At 47.7% G+C, this 20,397-nt stretch overlaps 1 protein-coding gene across 2 annotated transcripts in view; it reads right to left on the bottom strand.

The window, feature by feature from the left end:
• Positions 1-20,397, bottom strand: part of PI4KA (phosphatidylinositol 4-kinase alpha) — a 2,470,135-nt gene that overhangs the window by 223,335 nt on the left and 2,226,403 nt on the right. For both annotated transcript variants that reach the window (XM_069619956.1, XM_069619957.1), the window contains one exon: positions 12,338-12,463. In XM_069619956.1, coding sequence (XP_069476057.1) covers positions 12,338-12,463 — 126 coding nt within the window. The remainder of the gene's footprint in view (positions 1-12,337; positions 12,464-20,397) is intronic.

Raw genomic sequence — 20,397 nt, 5'->3', positions numbered from 1 at the left:
CCGATGTTCACTCTTGTTCCTCTTGCTGGCGAAGCGACGCATGCTGAAATAATGTCCTTTCCAGGCTCGGAGCTGTGTTGGGTCTGGAATCAGGTAAGGAATCAAATAATGTCCGTGATCTAACCTCTTCTCCTTTCTTTTCCTTTTGTCTAGGAGCTCCGGATTCGAGGCGGGCGTGGCAGAAGACTGGATGCTGACTTGCAGACACAGTGTGCGTTACGCTGCTGGATGCAGAATAACACGAAGCATGGGCTGCTGTTCAGGCGTGGTTTAAATAGCCTGTAAAGTAGTCCCAGGTAAGAATTTCACCAGAACCACACCCGAGTGAAAAATAGTCCCTGTAATAAATAGTCCCATCCAGGCCTCATGTTGGCTTGGACTCATTTGCAGCATGGTCTGCATAAGGTAAGTAAAGTCTATGAGCCTGGCGCCTATGGCGCCAGGACTGATTTCTATGATGAGCCTGGCGCCTAAGGCGCCAGGACTGAATCCAAACAGCCCCCAGCCGGGGCTGTTGGGGATTTAATGAGTATCTGGATGCCTGCTCCCGGGGCTGATGGACTCGATCCAGATGCATCATGGGTAGGTATCATGACACATCATTACAACTCTAGTGGTAGCCGTGCCGTTAAAAACAGCATTTTTTTCGCCACCAGTCAATGGGCAAGAACCGGGCCATGCCGAGTTAGGCGCACCCAGTACTTGCCCATTTTCAGGTGCCGGAATCAAGGGCCTCCTCAACCCCATTCTGCCCCATAGGGCTGAATGGGGATGGGGACGTCGGATTCACCGGCACAACTCTGCATGTGCCGGTGCATCCGACGTGCTCTGCTTGCAGGTGCCATTACACCCGCCAGGAAAAACCTGGCGGGTGAAACGGTTCCCGGAGCAGAGCCCGTAGTATGGTGGTCCGGGAAGTACGGTACCTGCATGCTTACCGGTACCGTACTTCCCAGACTGCCATGCTCGTAATGAGGGCCTAAGTCCCATTATACATTCTTCATCTCCTACAGGTGTAACTCCAAGGGGTCCTATGAACAAAGCGGACAGGGGCACTGAAAATAGGGCAGTGATTTCGGGGATCCATAAGCCAACTGTCCTTGCACACATGCAGGGGGACCAGGAGGATAACCTTGTTGAGTTCACCCCTCTTGGTGGAAGCTCGGCAGGCGGGTTCGCTCCTCCCACCCTTCCCCTTTGCGGGTAATATAGGGGGTGGGAGTTTTGCTTTCCCTAAGCGAGGGTGGGGTTTCCCACTCCACTTAGACCTGCTGGGTGGATACACAGAGTGAGATGGCACTTTGTAGCAAGACCCCCGCTGTCTGTCAATCAAAGGGAAGTGCAAACTTCAGTTCAGTTACCTGGTGACATTCCATCAGTATGTGTAAAACCTAGAAATCAGCTCTTGAACAAAAGCGTACAGTACGATTTACAACCACCAAGTGAGATGATGCTTACCCTGGGTTCGGTTGCTAGGGCTTTAGAACTTACCCTCTAAGTAATGAATAATTTTCAGAGGAATCTATTACATGCGGTAGCTAACCAAGAAAGCATGCTTGCATCTATGACGAGTATAATAAATATTGAAGGTTATACAAGGGTTTTGGAGCCCAACCTGCATGTAAAACAGGGTCCGGCGGAATCGCACCATATACCAACTGTTGGCGAGATTGCGCCGAGTGCCTTGTTAACATAATTTTTGGGGGTGGTGGAAATTGCCAATAACAACACGGGCTAGGAGGAGGGTGTGTCAATCAAAGAATATGAGGAAGGTGTGTCAAATTGTGAAGGTGGGGAGGGGAGTTTACCTCATTACCAGGTCTCTCCTCCAGGTAGCTGAAGACCTGATAAACAAAATTGAGCCTGACGGACATAGTGTGGAAGAGGTGGTCCCTGTGCCAGACAAATTTGAGATATTCAACCGGGGTAAAGGGAAGAAAAGACAAGGTTTGTTACAGCACAACACAAGGGGCCTTAAATTAAAAAATAAAAGGGTTTGAAGAGAAACGGTCGGAAGGGGGTGACCTGGTTTATTCAAAGGCTATCAACACCCCCTGCCCATAAACTGTGCGGGGCGGTGGTGGGCAGTAGACCTGTGCAGGGGGGGCAAATTGCCCAACCGCAAGAGCAGAAGGAGGGCAACCACCTTGAGGAATCAATGGCTGCTCCTGCTGATATGCATGTCCAAATTGTTGACTCTTGAGTTAGGGCGTGACCCTGGAAACAAGGGAGAGTGGGAAATTGTGGGGAGAAACCGACCGACAGGCCCCTTTTGAGGCCTCGGTAAGGGCTGGTCATGTGCAATTTGTGGTCAACCCACAAGAAAGCCTAGTAAGAAATAAGAAAAGACCATTTAGACCCAGACACTCCGATTAAAGCTAGAGTTAGGGACTTAAATCCCAGGGCGGTCCCCTTTATGAACCTTGAGGATCGTCCATTAGCGATAAGGGAGGACCTAGACATGTCAGGGGACATGACTGGGTGGAGAGCATCAAACAATTGGTCCTGCATAAATTACTCCTAGATCAGGAGCAGGTAGTACAACATTTCCCCAAAGTATTAGCTATATTACGGAAATCTCAGGCCTTGGCCGGCTTATTCTCTAGTGATAGCACCCGGGTGGAATTTTGGAATCGGTTTAACATGAATAAGGTGAGTCTTCATTTCGCTTCCAGCATGGTACTGAATCAGGTGCTGGTAGAAGCAGATTTGATTAGAGCCTGGGGCTATGACCTCTATAAGTTACCAATAAAGGGTGGGTACCCCTTGGTGGCAACCCCAAGCCCATAGTGCTGGGCAAACAACTGTGGCCCACCTGGGGAAAATGTAAATTTAACGAAAAAAACAGCCAGGATGGGTGCAAATGGGAGAGAACTTTTAGTGCAGGTGGATGGGCTCAATCGCCCAGCAAGGGAAGAAGATTGGTCTTGGTTGGCAGCCTAAGTGAGTGCGAGGCCAGGTGGCTCAGCATGACAAGGATTACAAGCATAGTGTGTGTTCACAGTTGGACATTCTATCTTTTAACTGTAGAGGGTTGACACACCTGCTTCAGCCGGGTAGTGTGGGACTGTTAAATTAGGACTTGTTTGCCCTCCAAAAGTGTTGGTTGTCAGAGGTGCCCGTTATTGATGGGTATTGATGGGTATTTGGTTGTTTTAACCCCAGCAATTATAGGAGTTAAGGAGTTAAGGGGCGCCTCGCAGCAGGGCTGCAGATAGGCACATCTAAGGAGATTTGGGAGGAGGTTGAGAGTTTGGCCAGCCCAAACCCCTATGTTCAGGGATAAAGTTCCCGGGACAAACAGATACTTTGCTGATAAACATATATTGAAATATCTTAAAAATCAGTCAACAGGATATGTTTGAATCAGTTGAAGAGATCATGTTTAACGAGGTTGACAGATTTTTTAACTCCACCATATTATGTGGTGATCTGAACTGCGGATGCTTGGATTGGCAAGTGGGTAAATGTATCTCCGGCCATGATAAGGCCAGCTGGGCACGGGTCATGGCATGGGGGGACTTCATGGAGGAATGGGGGTTAATGATCCCTAATGGGAACATCAAAGTTGAAGGTGAAAGATGAAGTGCCACATAACACTTGGAAGAGGGGTGCTCAATGTAACATCTTAGACTATGTTTCGGAGGACATCTATTTAGAGTTTAAATCACTAGCCATGGTGGAGACCACGTCGAGCGACCACCTGCCACTTTGTCCTGAGTGGTTAGTTCCCTCATTGAAGCGGAACCACAGTGGTTACACCTTTGATTTAGAGGTGAATGCGGGGGAGTAACACAATAAGATGGGATGAGCACAGAATGACAGCCTTTAACAGAATCTTGGCCTCTGGGGAATTTAATGGGTTAGGGAAGGGTGTGAGGGCTGTCTGGGAACAGATTTATATGAGGCTGCCAAAAAGGAGACCGACCAAAGTTTTACATAAACGTACATTTGACCGTGTTAGTCAGCTCAAAAAGAGTGCTACGGAAAGCCCTTAAGGCTTATTAAAGATAAATGTAGTAGGTTGCGCATGAAGGCGACCTATAAGGCCTGGTTACGACACTACAGCTACCATTTGTCTCTGGGGGATGCTCATAAGATGTTGGAGGTCATGGTTAGTAACAACTCTGACTTGTGGAAATTAATGAAATTAATGAAGAATGACGTTAAGATTCAAACAGGGTCCCAATTAAATCCAATAATCAGAACTAATGTGGAGGGTTCACTATACTGAAATCTATAAATTAGAGGGTGACAGTACACAGGTGTGGAACGGGGGACATGATAAAAAAGGTAGAGTGGAGTTTAACCAGGGACTTTGATGACCTACATTATCTAATCTCTAGGAGCAAAAAATCCATGGCCCTGGGGCCAAATGGTCTAGCTATGCGTGTACTAAAAAATTGCACAGAGACATGGGTAGGTGTCTTGGATAAGATGTTTAGAACTGTCCTTGGTGAGAAAGCAGTACCAGTGTCCTGGCAATCAGATATTGTTGTTCCAATTTTTAAAAAGAGGTTGCGTTTAAGCACTTCAAACTACAGACCAATCTCCCTGCTGGATTGCCCAGCAAAAATCTTCACAGGTCTAGAATTAAGAGACCTGCGAAAATTGCCAAATGTAAATGGAAAAATTAATATCTTCCAAAACGGGATTCTGTCACGGGAGTTGGGACTGAGATGAATGGCTTTTTGCTGGAATTATTGAAAAAGAGGGCGATGACAAGCAACAAACCACTCTCTTCCACCTTTATAGATTTTTCCATGGCTTTCAACACCGTCCCGAGAAACATGCTATGAGCCAAATTAGAAAAATGGGGCTGTCGTCCTGCTTTACTGGCAATCTTGATTGCGTTACATGCGGCTACCACCTTGTGTGTCCGTTTGGACAGAGAGGGTATCTATCGTCTCTGATTAATTCAGCAAAGGGATTGAAGCAAGGTTGCCTACTGGCCCCAATCCTATTTCTCCTTTTTATATCTGATTTAGGTGTAGCCTTTTCCGATAATAAATTTTTTCCATCTAAATCAAAAGACTGCTTGATCAATTACTTATGGTACGCTGATGATCTAATTTTAATGGATTATACCCCAACTGGGTTGCAACGCCAGTTCAGGGCCCTGGAAACATATCCTAAAAAGAACATGCTCCCAATAAGTGTCCCTAAATCAAAAAATGTAATCCTGCACAAGGGACCCAGAAAAGCAGGGGGACAATTCAAGTGGTCGATTTGAGGGACTTCCCTGGAGAAAGTGGATCACTTTGTGTACCTGAGTTTTGAAATTTCCCGAAGGAAAACAGAGCACAGCGGCTGGTAGGAAAAACACTAAGGATCAAGGCATTAGCTGCCCAGGTAAGTTGCCTAAAAAAGAAATTTGGGCACTTCTCGATAATACCTGAGTTTTATTGTAAAAAGGTGGTCCTGGTATTAAAGTATGCGGTCGAGACGTCATTTTTTTCATGTAAAGGGGACGATGGTGCAAACTCGAGGGAATTGGGCTTGGTGACGCTGGAAACTTTGGTCAAATGGAAACGCCTAAACTTCCTATGCAAGATTCACCTGGCAAAAGAGGGCTTGATCTGGGGGCTGCTAAAGTGTGGGCTAGAGTGCTCCCCGGCAGTTCCCATCAGTGTTCTGTCATACTAGGTGCTGTCAACTCCTCGGTAGAGTACTTAGTAATATATCCACTGAAGGTAAAAAAAGAGGCTATAGGAGGCCGACTAGATTTATATTATTGAGTGTGTCAGGAGGTACCACTTATTCTCGAGCCTATTGGTAGAATCCAGACCCTAAAACACCCTGCCACACTATTTGAGGAGATGCCGGGGCATTACTGGCATAGCTTATGCCTTCATTTGAATTTGCTCCCTGCAAACGAAATTTTAGGTGCGCGAGGGGGCGTAGCACGCAATCTAAGATGCTGCAGATTCTGTGGATGGCAAAACTCTATAGAAACTCTACAACACTTACTGCTAAAATGTTGTGAATTGTCCAATACCTGGCAGACATATTTTTCAGATCATTTAAAGGAATACAAGGTTGCCGCGTATTATTACGGACAAATCATTATAATGGTCATTGGAAAGGAATACAAGGTTCCAATGTATTCTTACCGACAAATCCTTTAAATGGTCATTGGCAGGTATACGTTTTATGAAGGAGGTCTTGGTTATTAATTGGAAATTAATGGAGAATGGTGTTTAAGCTGTCACTTTGTTCAATACATGAGAAGTCTTTTAGCGCTTATTATTTAGCACAAGTCTTTTTGGCCAATAATTAATATATTCATGCATGCAGGGTTTTACTATTGGGTTCCTTTTGTGAAGATAAATTGAAATTTAAACTTTTTCAATGGGATCATGTTGGGCAACATGCTGAAATATGTTTTCTCCTTGTTCGTAAATAACTTTTTATGTGATTTTATCAAATTGTCAAAGTGCAAAAGAATGTTTAATTTTGTCGGTAGGTTTTTTCTCTTTTACTTTTCTTGTCTTTTCATTCATGTGTATGTGAAAAGTTCCTAGTGAACTATAACACATTAACTAAAAATAAAACAAATAAAAATAATAAATACATTAGTAGGCCAATGGCTACCAAAAAGGTACATTGGGCTACTAATGTGGAAATCCGTTTGCACCCCAGGTGAAGCCAAAACTAAATTACAGCTGCCACCAGCCTACTGCCTAAAACCAATATAGGGTGATCTAATCACACTAGCACAGGAATGTGCTTAACCACCCCTCTCTCAGGAGTGATATGAGCAACCAATTGAGCACAAACACCAAACAAAACAAAAATTGTTGCACAGGGATTCAGTAGAAGTGCTTCTGACCCAAAGAGGTCAAAGACCAAAAACATTAAAAAAGATGGAAAATGCCAAACGTTTAGGGGTCAGCAGATCTTTCAAAAATGAAATTCTGGGGGACCACTAAGGGGTGCAGAGCAAGATGGCCACGTGAGACCAGAGCTCCGCACACCACCAGCATTAACGGCACGGCCGAACCCCCCCGTCCCTCAAGGCTTGTGCCAATCCCCCCCCTCCAGGCTAGCAGAAGAAAGGCGAAGTCCAGCGGACCAGTTCTCCGCAGCAGCGGGCAAAAAACAACAAAGAGAATAGCAAGAAGCGACAGAGCGCGAGTGAGGGACAGCCAGCAGACCGCTAACGGTGTCAAAGGCCGCACGGCAGAGAAAGGACCAGACCAGAGGGAGGACCAGACACCCGGCTGAAGCAGAGGTGAAAGGCCACTAACGACATCCCTGGCAGCGGAGAGGAGATGCCGGACCAGAGGGAGCACCCGGCGTTAAGGAGAGACTCTCTACGCCTGGAAGGGGTGCAAAAGCAAGAAAGGGCATCATGGCGACAGGAGGACTGGGAACCCTGCAGAACGATGTGCAGGTGATCCTGACAGAACTGAAGGCCTTCAGGGTGGAGGTACAGACCTCGAAGAGCAAAATTACGGACAGGGTCACTAAGGTGGAGGAAAGAGTGGAGGGCCTGGTACATACCCAGAGGGCTGCAGACATAGCTGATGTCCATCTGGAGGTCTGGGTCAAGGAACTAGAGAGTAGGGAAAGTGAGACCTGAAGCAAGCTGGACGTGTGGTAAACCTTGAGAGCTGGAACAACTTTATGCAGACTCCCGGGAGGGGACGGCGAGTCACCCAGGGACCTGGAGGCCGAGCTGTCGGAGGTGTTGAGGAAGCTCATGGGTGAGGCACTGGTGGAGTAAAAGGACCCCGCTCAGTTGTGGCAAAGTGCCACAACAACAGATACAAGGAGGATATCCTAAAGAGGGCTCAAGAAGTGTGTGACCTCGAGTGGGAAGTGGCCATGGTGAGGATGTACTAGGACCTGTCCAACTATACGCTGGAGCAGAGGAGGAAGTGTAGACCCTTGGGACAGTGGCTGCAGAAGGAGGGGGTGCGTTACTGCTGGCGCTTCCCCTTAGCCCTCTCTTTTGAGCATGGGAGAAGAGTATGAACTAAAACAAGGGGAGGAATCGACCCGGTTGTTGGCAGAGTTAAGGAAGGAAGGGACGTTCCAAGAGAACGATGGACAGCGCAGGCTGCGAGAACGATCAACAGCACGTTTGCGCAACCAAAGAGTCGTAGGAAGGCATCAGCTTCAAGGAAACCAAGGAAAGTCCAGGCGAATCAGCCAAAGGGGGCTTGTCATGAAGTTACTGAATAAAGTAAGGGAGTGTGGTTTTGGTGAGTGGACGACAAGGTACACGTTGAGTGGGTTGGCGAGTTCGCTATCACGTGGGGGTGGGGGGAATACATGCATAACATAGTCGCAGCGGCCAAGGGAGGGAGGGGTTACCCCTGGGGTGTTAAGAAGGACCCTCATTGCAGCCTGACAATGGCTAATTGGAAGGTCTGGCCACACAATGTAAAGGGACTGAACTCCCCGAACAAACGGTCATTAATGGCTGCTCTGTTCCGCAAAACAGAGCTACAAGTACTTTTCCTGCAGGAAACTCGCTAAAAACAAGGGGCGAAGAGGGCAATGAAAGGGGCCGAAATTGGTCAGCAGTATTGGGCCTCTCACAGGGCTAGAAAGAAGAACGGAGTGGGCATTGTCCTGGCGCGCTCATCTCAGCAGACGGAGGTGCAGGTGCAGAGGGGTTTTGGAGGATGGTTTAGGGCTTAAAGGGGCATCTCAACTGGATAATTATCACCCTGGTGTCTTTATATGCCAATGTACATCAATTGTCTTTTCTCAGGAAAATCATTTTAGTGCAGGGGGGAGGGACCGACAATGGTGGGAGGCGATATTAATGCCATAGTAGTTCCTGCTGTGGATTGGTGGTCGGCACAGGGGGACTGGATAAAACCGCAGGGGAGGGAACACAAGGTGCTGTCACAGCTCCCTCAAGACCACTTCTGGGAAGACATGTGGAGATCTAGAAACCCCCAGGTGGGTGGTTACACCTTTTTCTCACCCCCCCACACCTAACCTACATGATCATCGATTTTTTGCTGGTCCCCACGTAGCAGGGGGTAATGGTTGAGTCACCGAGAGTGGAGTTAGTGACTTGGTCGGACCACAAGATGGTAGTAGTGGGAAGGGGTGTGGAAATGACAGGACAGGAACCCTGAGGTGGAGATGTAACGACAGCCTTCACAGTGACAGTTTTTAGGGAATATCTCTGGAAAGAGATTGAGCACTTCTTGGAGACAAACGCCACAGGGGAAATGCAGTGGAAAATGGTCTGGGAGGCGGCTAAGGCAAAGTTTAGGGGCTTCATTATAGAGGAAGGCACCCGTAAGAAGTGAGAGAGAGAGGGCTAATAGAGGGGAGGTTGAGGACGGACCTTGGAGCAATGAGGACAGAGCTTACGCGACTGTGGGTGGACCAGGAGGGGTTGCTGGCAAAGATGCGCGATAAGCAACAGGAGCTACATACACTCCTGATTGGGGAGGTTGTAAAAACAACTGCGATATACCAAACAGCAATATTACAAAAGAGGCGATTGAGTAGGGACCCTACTAGCCAACAGAATAAAAGGCGCGAAGGGTGGAGAGAAGAGTGGACGCCAGAGGAGGATCTTATGGCAGGCCAGAGCTACATCCCTGAATGCTTTGCTCACTTTTACAAGAACCTCTACGAGCAGCCCCTGTGAGAAAAAGGGCATGCTATACAGGAATACCTGAGGAAGCACCCAATGCCAAGAATGACCGATTGGTAAAGGGTTACCCTAGGGTGGAAATTACTGGGAGGGAATTGTTGGAGGCCATAACCCACCTAAAGTCGGTGAAGGCACCAGGGGAAGATGTCTACACCTCAGCCTTCTATAAACAATATCAGGAACTGCTAGCGAAACCCATGGCCAACTCTTTAATTAAATCCAAACTGTGGCATATATCCCGCACTCTAGAAGCACTTACCGCGGTAATACCCAAGCAGGGTAAGCATCCAACATATTGTGGTTCATACCGCCCCAGCTCTCTGTTGAAAACTGATGCCAAGATATTTGCTAGGATACTGGTGTCACGGTTAGAGCTACTCATGCCATGGTTGGTGCATGCTGACCAGTCAGGGTTTATTCGGATCAGGCAGGGCTCTGATAACATGTGCAAGACTTGACACATACTCCAGGCCCCAGAGGTGAGGAGAGAGGGAGCAGTGCTCCTCTCACTAGATGCCAAAAAGGCTTTCAGCCGGGTGAACTGGGCATTCATAAGGGGGTACTGGGAAAGATTAGTATGGGAGCCAGGTGGATGGGGTGGATTGAGGCCCTGTAATCAGCACCGTGGGCAAGAGTGGTGGTTAACGGAGAGGTTTCGAGGGCGATATGCTTGAGCCGGGGCACCAGACAGGGATGCCCCTTCGCCCCCTGTTATACGCGTTAGTGATGGAACCCTGGGCAGAGGTGAGGAACAACTCTGAGGTGAGGGGAGTCAGTTTAGGGGGGAATATAATATGAAGTGAGCCTCTTTGCAGATGATGTGTTTGTAACGGAACCAGGGACATCGATCCCTGCGCTCCTCCAGGGTCTCCGAGCATATGGAGAGCTATCGGGGTACAAGGTCAACCTCGGGAAGTCGGTAGTGTTCCGAGTCAGGAATGGGACAGGGGGTTCAAGCTACAAAAAGAGGGATCCAGGTACTTGGGAGTGGAAGTCACTAGGCAAATGACAAATCTCTTTGACAATAACTACATCCCACTTTGGGATAAGACACAGCTAGACCTGCATCGGTGGGGACGGCACACGCTCTCTTGGCCGGCCCGTCATAATTATATTAAGATGACAGTCCTCCCCAAGTTTCTATTTTTACTCCAAATGCTCCCGATAGTGGTCCCATCCCCCTTCTTGGCAACGATCCAGAGGGCACTGATACGTTTCTTGTGGGTGCGGGCAAGACCAAGGGTGGCATACAGAACATTGGTTCAGTCCTGGGACGCGGGGGAAGTGGATCTTCCCAATCTGGCGGCATACTATAAAGAAGCACAATTGCGGATCATGGTTGACCAAACTGACATGAAGACAGAGAATCAATGGGTCCACATGGACAACCAGGTCCTGACGCCAATCACGCTGGGAGAATGGTTCTGGGTTCCACAGCGAGATATTCCCCAAAGGGTGCTGGCACACCAGTTTCTGGCGGTATTTTGGTCAGTGTGGAGGGAGGGGGTCAAGCACTCAAAGGCTCTCTTCGTGGCCATCACCACTCAGATGTATATGGGTGCCACCGCTGTGCAATGAGATTGCTGAACCAGGGCGTTATCAGGCCTGGTATGATATGATATGGCATTTGTAATGTGCCTATACACAAGTGTTTCGAGGCATGAAGGCAGGACTATCAAGGGCAGGCCATCTATGGGAGGGTGGTGATTTTCTACCCGTGGCCAAGCTAGAAGACTATCTGGGTATGTTGAGAGAATGTTTGCAGGGAGCTAACCCCCTTCAAAGGGATCCCGTTGCAAGGAAGTGGGACTAAAGTGCGCATTTCGAGGATATACACAGAATTGAAGAAGGGTGACCTCGAAGAATGTCTACCAGTAAGGAATAAATGAGCTAGCGACTTGTCAATAGACATCTCTGAGCAATACAGAATGCAGGCTTACAAGATAGTCCATCCCTGGCAGTAGGGAACTATCGCCAAGCCTGCTGCTGTTTGGGGTGGAGGTGGTGCACGTAGAAGCAGGAGAAGAGGGTCACATCGGGCACACCTTGCTGGAGGCTGCACGCAGTTACGTGGCCCAACACTGGAAAAGCCACATGTATAGTGGGAGAAGAGGGTCACATGGTGCGCACATTCGGAGACAGACTGGGTGCAGAAGGCACAATCAATTTATGACATGGACTACCTTACGCACTTGCTGGATGAAACCTGCACGGACATAGAGGGCAAATGGGTCCCTTTTTTCAATAGGTATGGACGCTGAGTGGCGAAGAAACCAGTGGGGGTTTACGGAGGTGCAAGGCAGATGCGACTGTTAAGGAAGTTGTGTTTAATTCTATTTGTTCTATTTTGGTTATGGACTATGCAAGGGGGGAGGGAGAGGGGAGAAGAGATCTCGAACACTGAGATGAACCAAATGTTTTCTTGTTGAAAGTGTAACGAAATAACAGTGATTTCATGTGTTACAAAAATGATAATAAAAATGTGATTTTCAAAAGAAAATGAAATTCTGCCCTAACAGGGACTACTAGAGTCAATAAAAAGAATACCAACATGGGATTTCTGACCTAACGAGGGCCAGCATGTAAAAATGCATTTTTGCTACAGGATCTTTTCTGCACTATTCTGCCACTAGGTGGCAAACATGTTAACCACACAACTCTTCCCAGACAAGCAACATGCACCGTTTCTGAAAACTAGAAATCTACCTTCTGGAAAGCAAGGGTGGACTCATCCCCATATTGTCTTAAGAAATAATCGTACATGCCGAAGTCCGTCTGCCGGCCCAACTGGTCACGGGATGTACAGTCAGGAATGCATTCAATGACACCACACTACATCAAATGAAAGAGAAGGAAAAGGGGGGAAAATAGTTAGTTTTTGCAGAAACATTGACTTCATTATAAGCTTTGGTTAACACAATGTTGAAATGGCCATTAGCACCCAGGAACGGGTGTGCAACCAATCAGGTTGCTCAGAACACGGGCTGTATTTACCGATGCAATCCTGCATTCCGATCGATCCACCTGATGGCTGCTTCCCCCGCCCGCCATATTCCCCTCCTTTCTTCATTTTAACACCCTCCTACCCACTTAGCTGCTTAGCGTGGTAGCTACTGCTGCTTCCACCCGGTGTCCTCTGTGGCTGCCGTGGAAATGGAAGAGGGGCTCCAAATGGAGTCCCGTCTTCCAGATCCATGGCGGACATGTTTAGTGAGTATTTCGTTTGAATGAACGCGATGCCGTGAGGCGTTAGTTCAGTTTATACATTTGTACCACACACTAGTGGCCTGAGGGCATAGGAGCGCACAAAAAACTATGCATATGGACAAGACATAACTGAGGCGACCACCCATCAGTAACAACGATACTGCCTTCAGATAAACATTATCTAAACATGAAAGGGTTTTGTTAGCATAGGCCATTTTGATTTGACAGACTCCACTAGGACAGTTTTATTCATCGTTTGATGGTCGAGACTACTCCCATCTTACTTATAGGGCAGAATAGGAATTTCTCCTACACCAACATTTTCAATAAAGGTTTTAAAAATTATATCAATTGTGTCAGTGTCAATAATTGTGATACCATGGGCCTCATTACGAGTCAAGGGGTAACCGTGCCGGAAATTCTGGCAGGTTACCGCCGGACTCGTATTACCATTCCGCCTCTGTGATTGCCGGAATCACCGGGGTATTACAACCCCGGTGCCCCGGTAATTCCGGAGGCGGAATTCTGTTAATCCCCATTCCCACGGAGTCCCAGGTGAGACCTGGCGGGAGTGACACCTCCCGCCTGCAGGACTCAATCAGCTGGTCCGGAAAGAACAGTGGTGGCGGATTTACCACCACCATTCTTTCCGGACCGGCAGGGTCATAATAAGGCCCCATGCCTTCCCTACACCACCATCAGATGGACAAGGTCTGAGTACCAGATTTGCCTTGGCCACGCCGGTGCAATGAGGATCATGTTACAGTGGCAGAATCTGAGTGTGTTGACCTCTCCCAGCAACAGAGGAATCGTCGGTAATGCAAACAGGAAGAGGCCTTTCCAAGGGAATGAGAAGACGTGCCCCAGACTCCTCGACTGAGGGTACCAGCTAGCAAACATCTGACAATTGGCATTGCCAGTTGTAGCAAAGAAGTCGATTTGAGGGAGACCTCACTTGTTGAAGAGACAAGACACTTGTGCTTGCTGGAGCTCCCATTCGTGGCAGGACCGCATCTCCCTGCTGAGAGAGTCTGCAATGGTCTTCTGGACGCCTGCTAGGTGAAATGAGATGGGAAACATGTGTTGAGTTGAGCAATGGCCCAGAACCACAGATTCTGTGCCTCCACAGAGAAAGAGAGCGGGGGAGGGCGTCACACCTGCTTCCTGAAGTAAAACATGGTGGTGCTGGTGTCCGTAAAGACCAGCAACACCTTCGCCTGGATCTGAGGCTGAAAAGACCAGAGGGCCCAGAAGTCTGCCCGCAGTCCAGGGCGTTCATGTGCAACTCCTTCTCTTCCGGGAGCCAGAGTCCTCTGGAGTGAGAATGCCATGTGTGGGGCACGCAACCCTCTAGGGAGGTGTTGGTCGTGACTGTCGCCTGATACGCAGGGATCTGAAAGAGTGCCCTGTGAGAGATGCAGGCAAACTGACCACCATTGCAAGGCCTAACAGAATGCCCGATTGAGGGTGATCTTGTTGTTCCATGTGCTGGTGACTTGCTACCATCTGGCATCCAGAAACTCTTGAAGGGGTCCCATCTGTAGTCTTCAAAAGGCGACTAGATGGATGCAGGAGGACATCATCCCCAGCAGGGACTTGATAGAAAGAACTGTTGCAACGGAAGCTGTTGACAGCCGTTGGACCTTCCCCAGGATGGCCTTCTTCCGAAGGAGCCACCAGACATGAGAGTGTGTTGAGGCTGGCACCCAGGAAAAGTGTGTTCTGAGATTGTGCTACACAGGACTTCCAATAGTTTATTGAGAATTCCAGAGAAGTCAGGGCCTGGATGGTCTCTGCAGTGAGATGGATTGGCAGCGCATGAGAACGGGATCGGATGAGCCAATTGTCCAGGTAAGAATAGACATGGATTTCTTTACGGCGCAGATGCGCTGCCACCGGGGCCAAGCATTTGGTGAACACCCTTGGGGCTGATTTCAGGCTGAAGGGCAGAGCCTTGAACTGGTAATGGTGCCCTGATCGACAAAACGCAGGAACTTCTGGTGTTTGCAATGAATCAGGATATGGAAGCATCCTCCAAGTCGAGGGTCGCCAGGAAATCTCCTTCCCCCAATTGGTCGAGCAGATGTTGCAACGTGGCCATCCTGAACTTTTGGGATTTGAGGAACTTGTTGAGGCGTCGCAAGATTAGAATGGGTCTCCACCATCCTGACTTCTTCCTTACCAGAAGGTATCTGGAGTACACTCTGGAGGTGCTGAGGGACTGGTACTATCACCCCTTTGCTTAGCATGACTTGAACCTCCTTAAACAGCCGTGCCATGTGCAGTTCTTGTTGTGGCTTGTTAGGCCATTTGTCCTCCAATTCCAGACCGTGCACATGTCGAAGGACATTGAGCACCCATTTTTCTGTGGAGATCTTTCGCATTGATTGACAAATTGCGATAACTGGCCTCCCATGAGGGTGCAGAAGTTGGGGCGCGGGCCCTGGACCAGTTGAAGCCTGCTTCAGCGCCTTCGCCCTGGATGGGGGGCGACGACGCTGGTTGCCTCTCCCAAAAGCTTGGGAGCGTCAACTATAAGCCTCCTGGGTGGTTGAACGGGACAACAGGAGGTAAAACCCTTCAATGATCTTGAGACTCTCCATTTTGAGGAGCGAAAGGACAGCTCCCTCTGCTGGAGGGTGCCTAAAGAACACACCGTCTCAGTGTCAGTCTTTATGGACTTTCTGAAGAGGTTATCACCATCTAATAGCATGTCAATCACCTTTGTTTGCACATCAATGCAGAAAATGGTGGCTTTGAGTCAACCCTGGCAGCGGAGGACAACACCAATGACCATCTGGCGAAAGACTGAATCAGCAATGTTGAGGCCGACAGTGATCGCATGGTCGAAGGTAACCTCCCCATAGAGCAAAAAAGCGCCAGGGCTTCTGGATTCTTGGCGTCAGGCAGGAACTGGACGATGGGCCCCAACTTGTACCATAACTCCCTGTCATATCTCGAGAGAGAATGGCGAGGGCATTGGTGGCCTTAATCGTCAATGTTGCAGTTGAGATGATGCGCTTCTCTGTTGCATCAAGGTTTTTATCCTCTTGGTCCGAAGGAACCATAGACGAGGAAGACGGGCTGGAAGACCTCTTCCTAGTAGCGGCCGAAACCACTGAGTCTGGCGAGAACTGGCACTTAGGAGCCGAGTCTGGAACCCAGTACTTCTTTTCCAAGCAATCCCTTTTCGCAGAAGTGGTATTAGGGGGTCTTCATGACCAATATGCCATCCTTCCAAATGTCATCTAACAGGGAAACTGAAATGATGGACTTCCTGGAGGATTCCTTTTGCTCAAAAAGGAAATTTCCTTTTTCTTTTCCTTCGGTGCTAGGTTGAACAGCTTTGCAGCCCTATAGATCATGGAGTGGAAGGACCTAAACTCATCTGGAAGATAGGCCCTGGAGGGCGCATTGACGTCTGGGGGTTTCCCGTCCGCAGGAATGTAATCATCGAAGTCATCCGTGCCTTGCATACCAGTTGGGACAGTATCAGTGTCTGTCTGAGCAGCTTCGTCTACCACAGGGGGCGGCGCAACCAGTAATGGCTGAGGTGTAACAGGGTCCGAATGAGGAGGCATTGGCTGAGCTTGAGTAGGCCTCGGAGGATCCTTGTTGGAAAAGTAATGGGAGCAGTCACTGCTGGATCTCAGCCAACAGTGTGTGCAAGGTGGTCATAATGTCCAAAGACCTATCCCTTGGTTTAAGTGTAGGTACTGGAACTGGGCCCAGAAGTGAAGGGCTAAAAGGCTAAGAAGGCTGGTGAGATGGTGCCCCTTGCTGAAGTATTGGCATAATGGGTTTGGGCTCCCCTTGACCATCCTCCTGGTCAGAGTAAAAACCCTCTGGTAGGTCCTCCTCTGAACTAGTGTAGTGTGTTGGCGACCTCCTGGGGGATCCTAGAGGGGCCAAGGTGAAAAGTGGTGTGGCCCTTATAGGTCAAGGCAGGAAATCCTTAGGTGGATGCATGTCCCTCACCACATCCAAGCTATTAGGGAAGTAGTAGATGACAGGAGCATGCAGAGTAATAAAAGGTGCCGTTGTTGACGTTACTGTTGACGGAACTGTAGACGGAGATCTAGGTGGTAAGGAGACTCTGGGCATCATAAGCGTCGTAGTGGCAACAGTGACAGTCGTCAATGAGCCCTTTGGTGTGAATGAAGCCATCTATGGAAGGCTAATCTTTGTAGATGAGGTTGACAATGATGTACTCATCGATGGATGAGGTCCTCGACGAGGCTTGTGTCGATGACGATTGAGCCGCTGAAGAGTCCTTGGACAACTTGCCCTTTGACTAGGTCTTATGTTTGGCCGATGGTGTCAGCGATTTCCTCATGGACGAACTGATCGGCTTGCCGGCAGGCTAACCGTCGACGGAGCCGGTTATGGCGTCTGGCGTTTCTCAAATCTGGGTCCCACAGCCACAGCGACTGACACTGATGAAGACGAGGGAGCGTGGGATGATTTCACGTTTTTTGGATCTTCTCCAGGGAAGCATCCTCAAACGATCGCAACCTCTTTTTGCCAGAGGGAGCATGCTCTTTGGACCTGTCAGCCCTGGAAGAGGCATGACTACGCCCCATAGGCCGTGTAAGAGGCCTTCCCCTTCCTCGACCCATGTCACTAACCTCCAATGGCAGTCCTTCCATGTCTTTGTCTTGGAGGAGAGGGCCTGGGCAAATCGAACATCTGTCCATCGGGATGTAGGCAGTAGATGAAACCGAGATGCTGATCTTCGTTGATGAGGTTCTTCAGGCCACCATTTTCACAGGCCCCGAAGTGACTTTTCTTTGTGGCGTCCACCATGGTGTCGAAGCGAAGACCCAAGCCTGGGCCTGTGGTGTACCAAGAGTTGGAGATCCGATGATGGAAAATGATCTCCTCTGGCAATGGGACCCAACTGTTAGTCACAACGGCAAAAAAGTTAACAGATTTGAGGATGGAAACACAAGGACTCCCAACACAAAACGTGTGCATTAAAACTCTGAAGATATCCTCTTAAGCTCCACCTGTGGTGGCTAAGCGTCATTGGCTAGGGCAGTATGACCGAAAGTGACACCAATAGGCTATAGAATCGGCAAGCAGTTTTTAGCTTAAAGCTAAACTGCTTTAATTTTACTGGGGATTCCCAGCCTGACGACGGCAAATATTCATGAGCATGTGAATCCATGCAAGACCCCATGCTGGAGAAATCTAAGATTGTGTACTGTATTTTAACTCCATCTTTACATACATATTACTTCACTAAATTGGTTGTTACCTTGTTCTTTCTTGATTTACTTGGTTACACTACTTTGCTCTATTGCAGATCTAACTGTGTTTAAAAAATAAAATGCTAGTGCTCTGTAGCTAGAGCAGCCCAAAAAGTGAATGTGTATATAATAGTAGTGTATATTAAGTGTAATATGTGCCTGTGTATTTTAATTGTAAGAGTTGTTCCAAGCCTAAAAAGATAATTGTATTTATATATATTCTGCCTAACTTGTGGTATTAGGAGTGCACCACGTGTGCTTAAATGAACCGTTTACCACTCTCATACTCTGTTAAGTCTAAGCCCTACTGCTCAGTCACACTGCCTTGAAAGAGTTTGGTTAGACATCAGTGCCTTTCCCTGTTGACCAGAAGAGGGTGTCCTCTCCGAATCGCTCCATAGTGTCGACTCTGAAAATCCATCCTAACAGGACACACATTAAAATCACCAGTTTTAAAAAACTATATGTTTCTATTCACAGTCTGTTATCTTCCCAGTACATCTCACATCATATTTTGCTTTAGTTCATTTGAGATTGTATGGCACTGACATACTCAGAGATCTTTGTAACAAAAATAAGGTAACAGTATACAGGTGGCCTGTGTAAGTGAGAAAACTAGGATACTATCATGTAAACTATAAGTCAGCTCTCCATAAAAGCAGATCTAACACAAATCCAGTCAAGCCAATCAATCCTTTATCCAGAACACACATTTCCATAAAATAAATACATACGCATAATAGCAATTTCAGTGCATGAAAAACATAAAAAAATACACCACTTAATAAAATACCATTTATTTTATTCCCGCACAAAAACAAAGCAAGTAATGCTATTTAACATCTCATAAATATGTGCATTAAACTACATTTTTAAAAGTTATAGATAAAAAAAAATTCAAACAGAAGGGTCCAGAATTACATTCAGCAATAAAATAAAATAGCATAAAAAGGTTACCAAAGCAAACAATTGGAAACGTAAAGCTGGCGTAAAATTGTAGGTTATCACAATACAATAACATCTCCGCAAATCTCTGACTGTGCGGGGCCTATGCCCAGTATAAATACTCGCCAATGCCAAAAATCAGTGGTAGGTAGTCAAATTTGAATACAGTATACAATTGTGTGAATAATACAATTCAGGAAATTCGGGTGTTGGCCATTCTCTCCTGTGTCTGATATAATTGGGACATACATATGACAAGCATTGGCAATGCCAACAGTTTAGCCTTGTGTACAGGCATGGGGAAGGCACATGCAGGCACTTGCATAGTGGTATTAACTAGCCATTTATGGTAGCAGCTGCATAATAGTGTGAATACGTGGGCATCTAATAGCAGTGCCTTCCAAATGCCTAATACTTCTACACAAGCCAAAACTGTTGGCTTTGCCAATGCTTGTTTTTAACAGGACTTCACTGAAGGACACGCATAATGCATATAAATGGAGTGGCTGACGACTGGCTGATTAAGACATTTGTATTACGGCAGTTGTGCGTTTAAAACTGCAATTAAGTAATTAACTCTCAGAAGACTGCTTTGAGAAAACACTGACAGGCACTTATAGTACACAATTTGATGGTAAGGCTTGGATAAAGCTAACTCAAAGAGTTCCCATGAGGAGGTGTTTTGGGCGGATGGGGCCCAGAACTGGGTGGGAATGGCCATAGGGATTAGCATGGCCAGTCAATGGGTGGCCAAATAACCAAACACCTACAAGCTTTGTGTCACTCATATGCCAATTCTCCCTATCAGTACTCTAATGCAATAGTTTTAGCCTATAGGTGGCGCTGAAGCACTACTGAAACAAGCTCCCCTGCTACTATCTCAATACAAGGTAAAAGCTGCTAACAGAATCTAACGTAGAGAGAGCACAGTACGCGATTTCCACTGTATCCAAATGTGGTACAAAGTCGAGGCTGGTTTCACCTCATGAAAACGGTCAATAAGCTATCTTAAGCGCATTTCGCATTCAGAAATCTAGGAAAGTGATTGGTTATGGCAGCCTTCGATTTTACTGGATTTTCCCACATTTCAGTCATGCCCAGACGATGGGGCAAACCCCTCACCAGTTTAAACCATGGTAACAATTTGGCCCTAGAAGATTTAGGGCCTCATTACACAGACGGCGGTAACCAGGGCGCTATTAGCGCCATGGTTGCCGCCGGTATTTTACCGAGTCCGCCATGGTGAATGGCGGAATTACCGCCCTATTCTAAGATGTGTGGGGGCGGTAATTCCCCATTCACCATGGCCCTCCCCATTCCCATTTTTGCCCCCATAGGGCTCAATGGGAATGGGGAAGGCGG

Source organism: Ambystoma mexicanum, chromosome 10, assembly GCF_040938575.1.
Source record: "Ambystoma mexicanum isolate Mex_15411 chromosome 10, UKY_AmexF1_1, whole genome shotgun sequence".
In the NCBI taxonomy this organism is placed as follows: domain Eukaryota; kingdom Metazoa; phylum Chordata; class Amphibia; order Caudata; family Ambystomatidae; genus Ambystoma; species Ambystoma mexicanum.
This window is presented reverse-complemented; position numbering and strand designations above follow the sequence as displayed.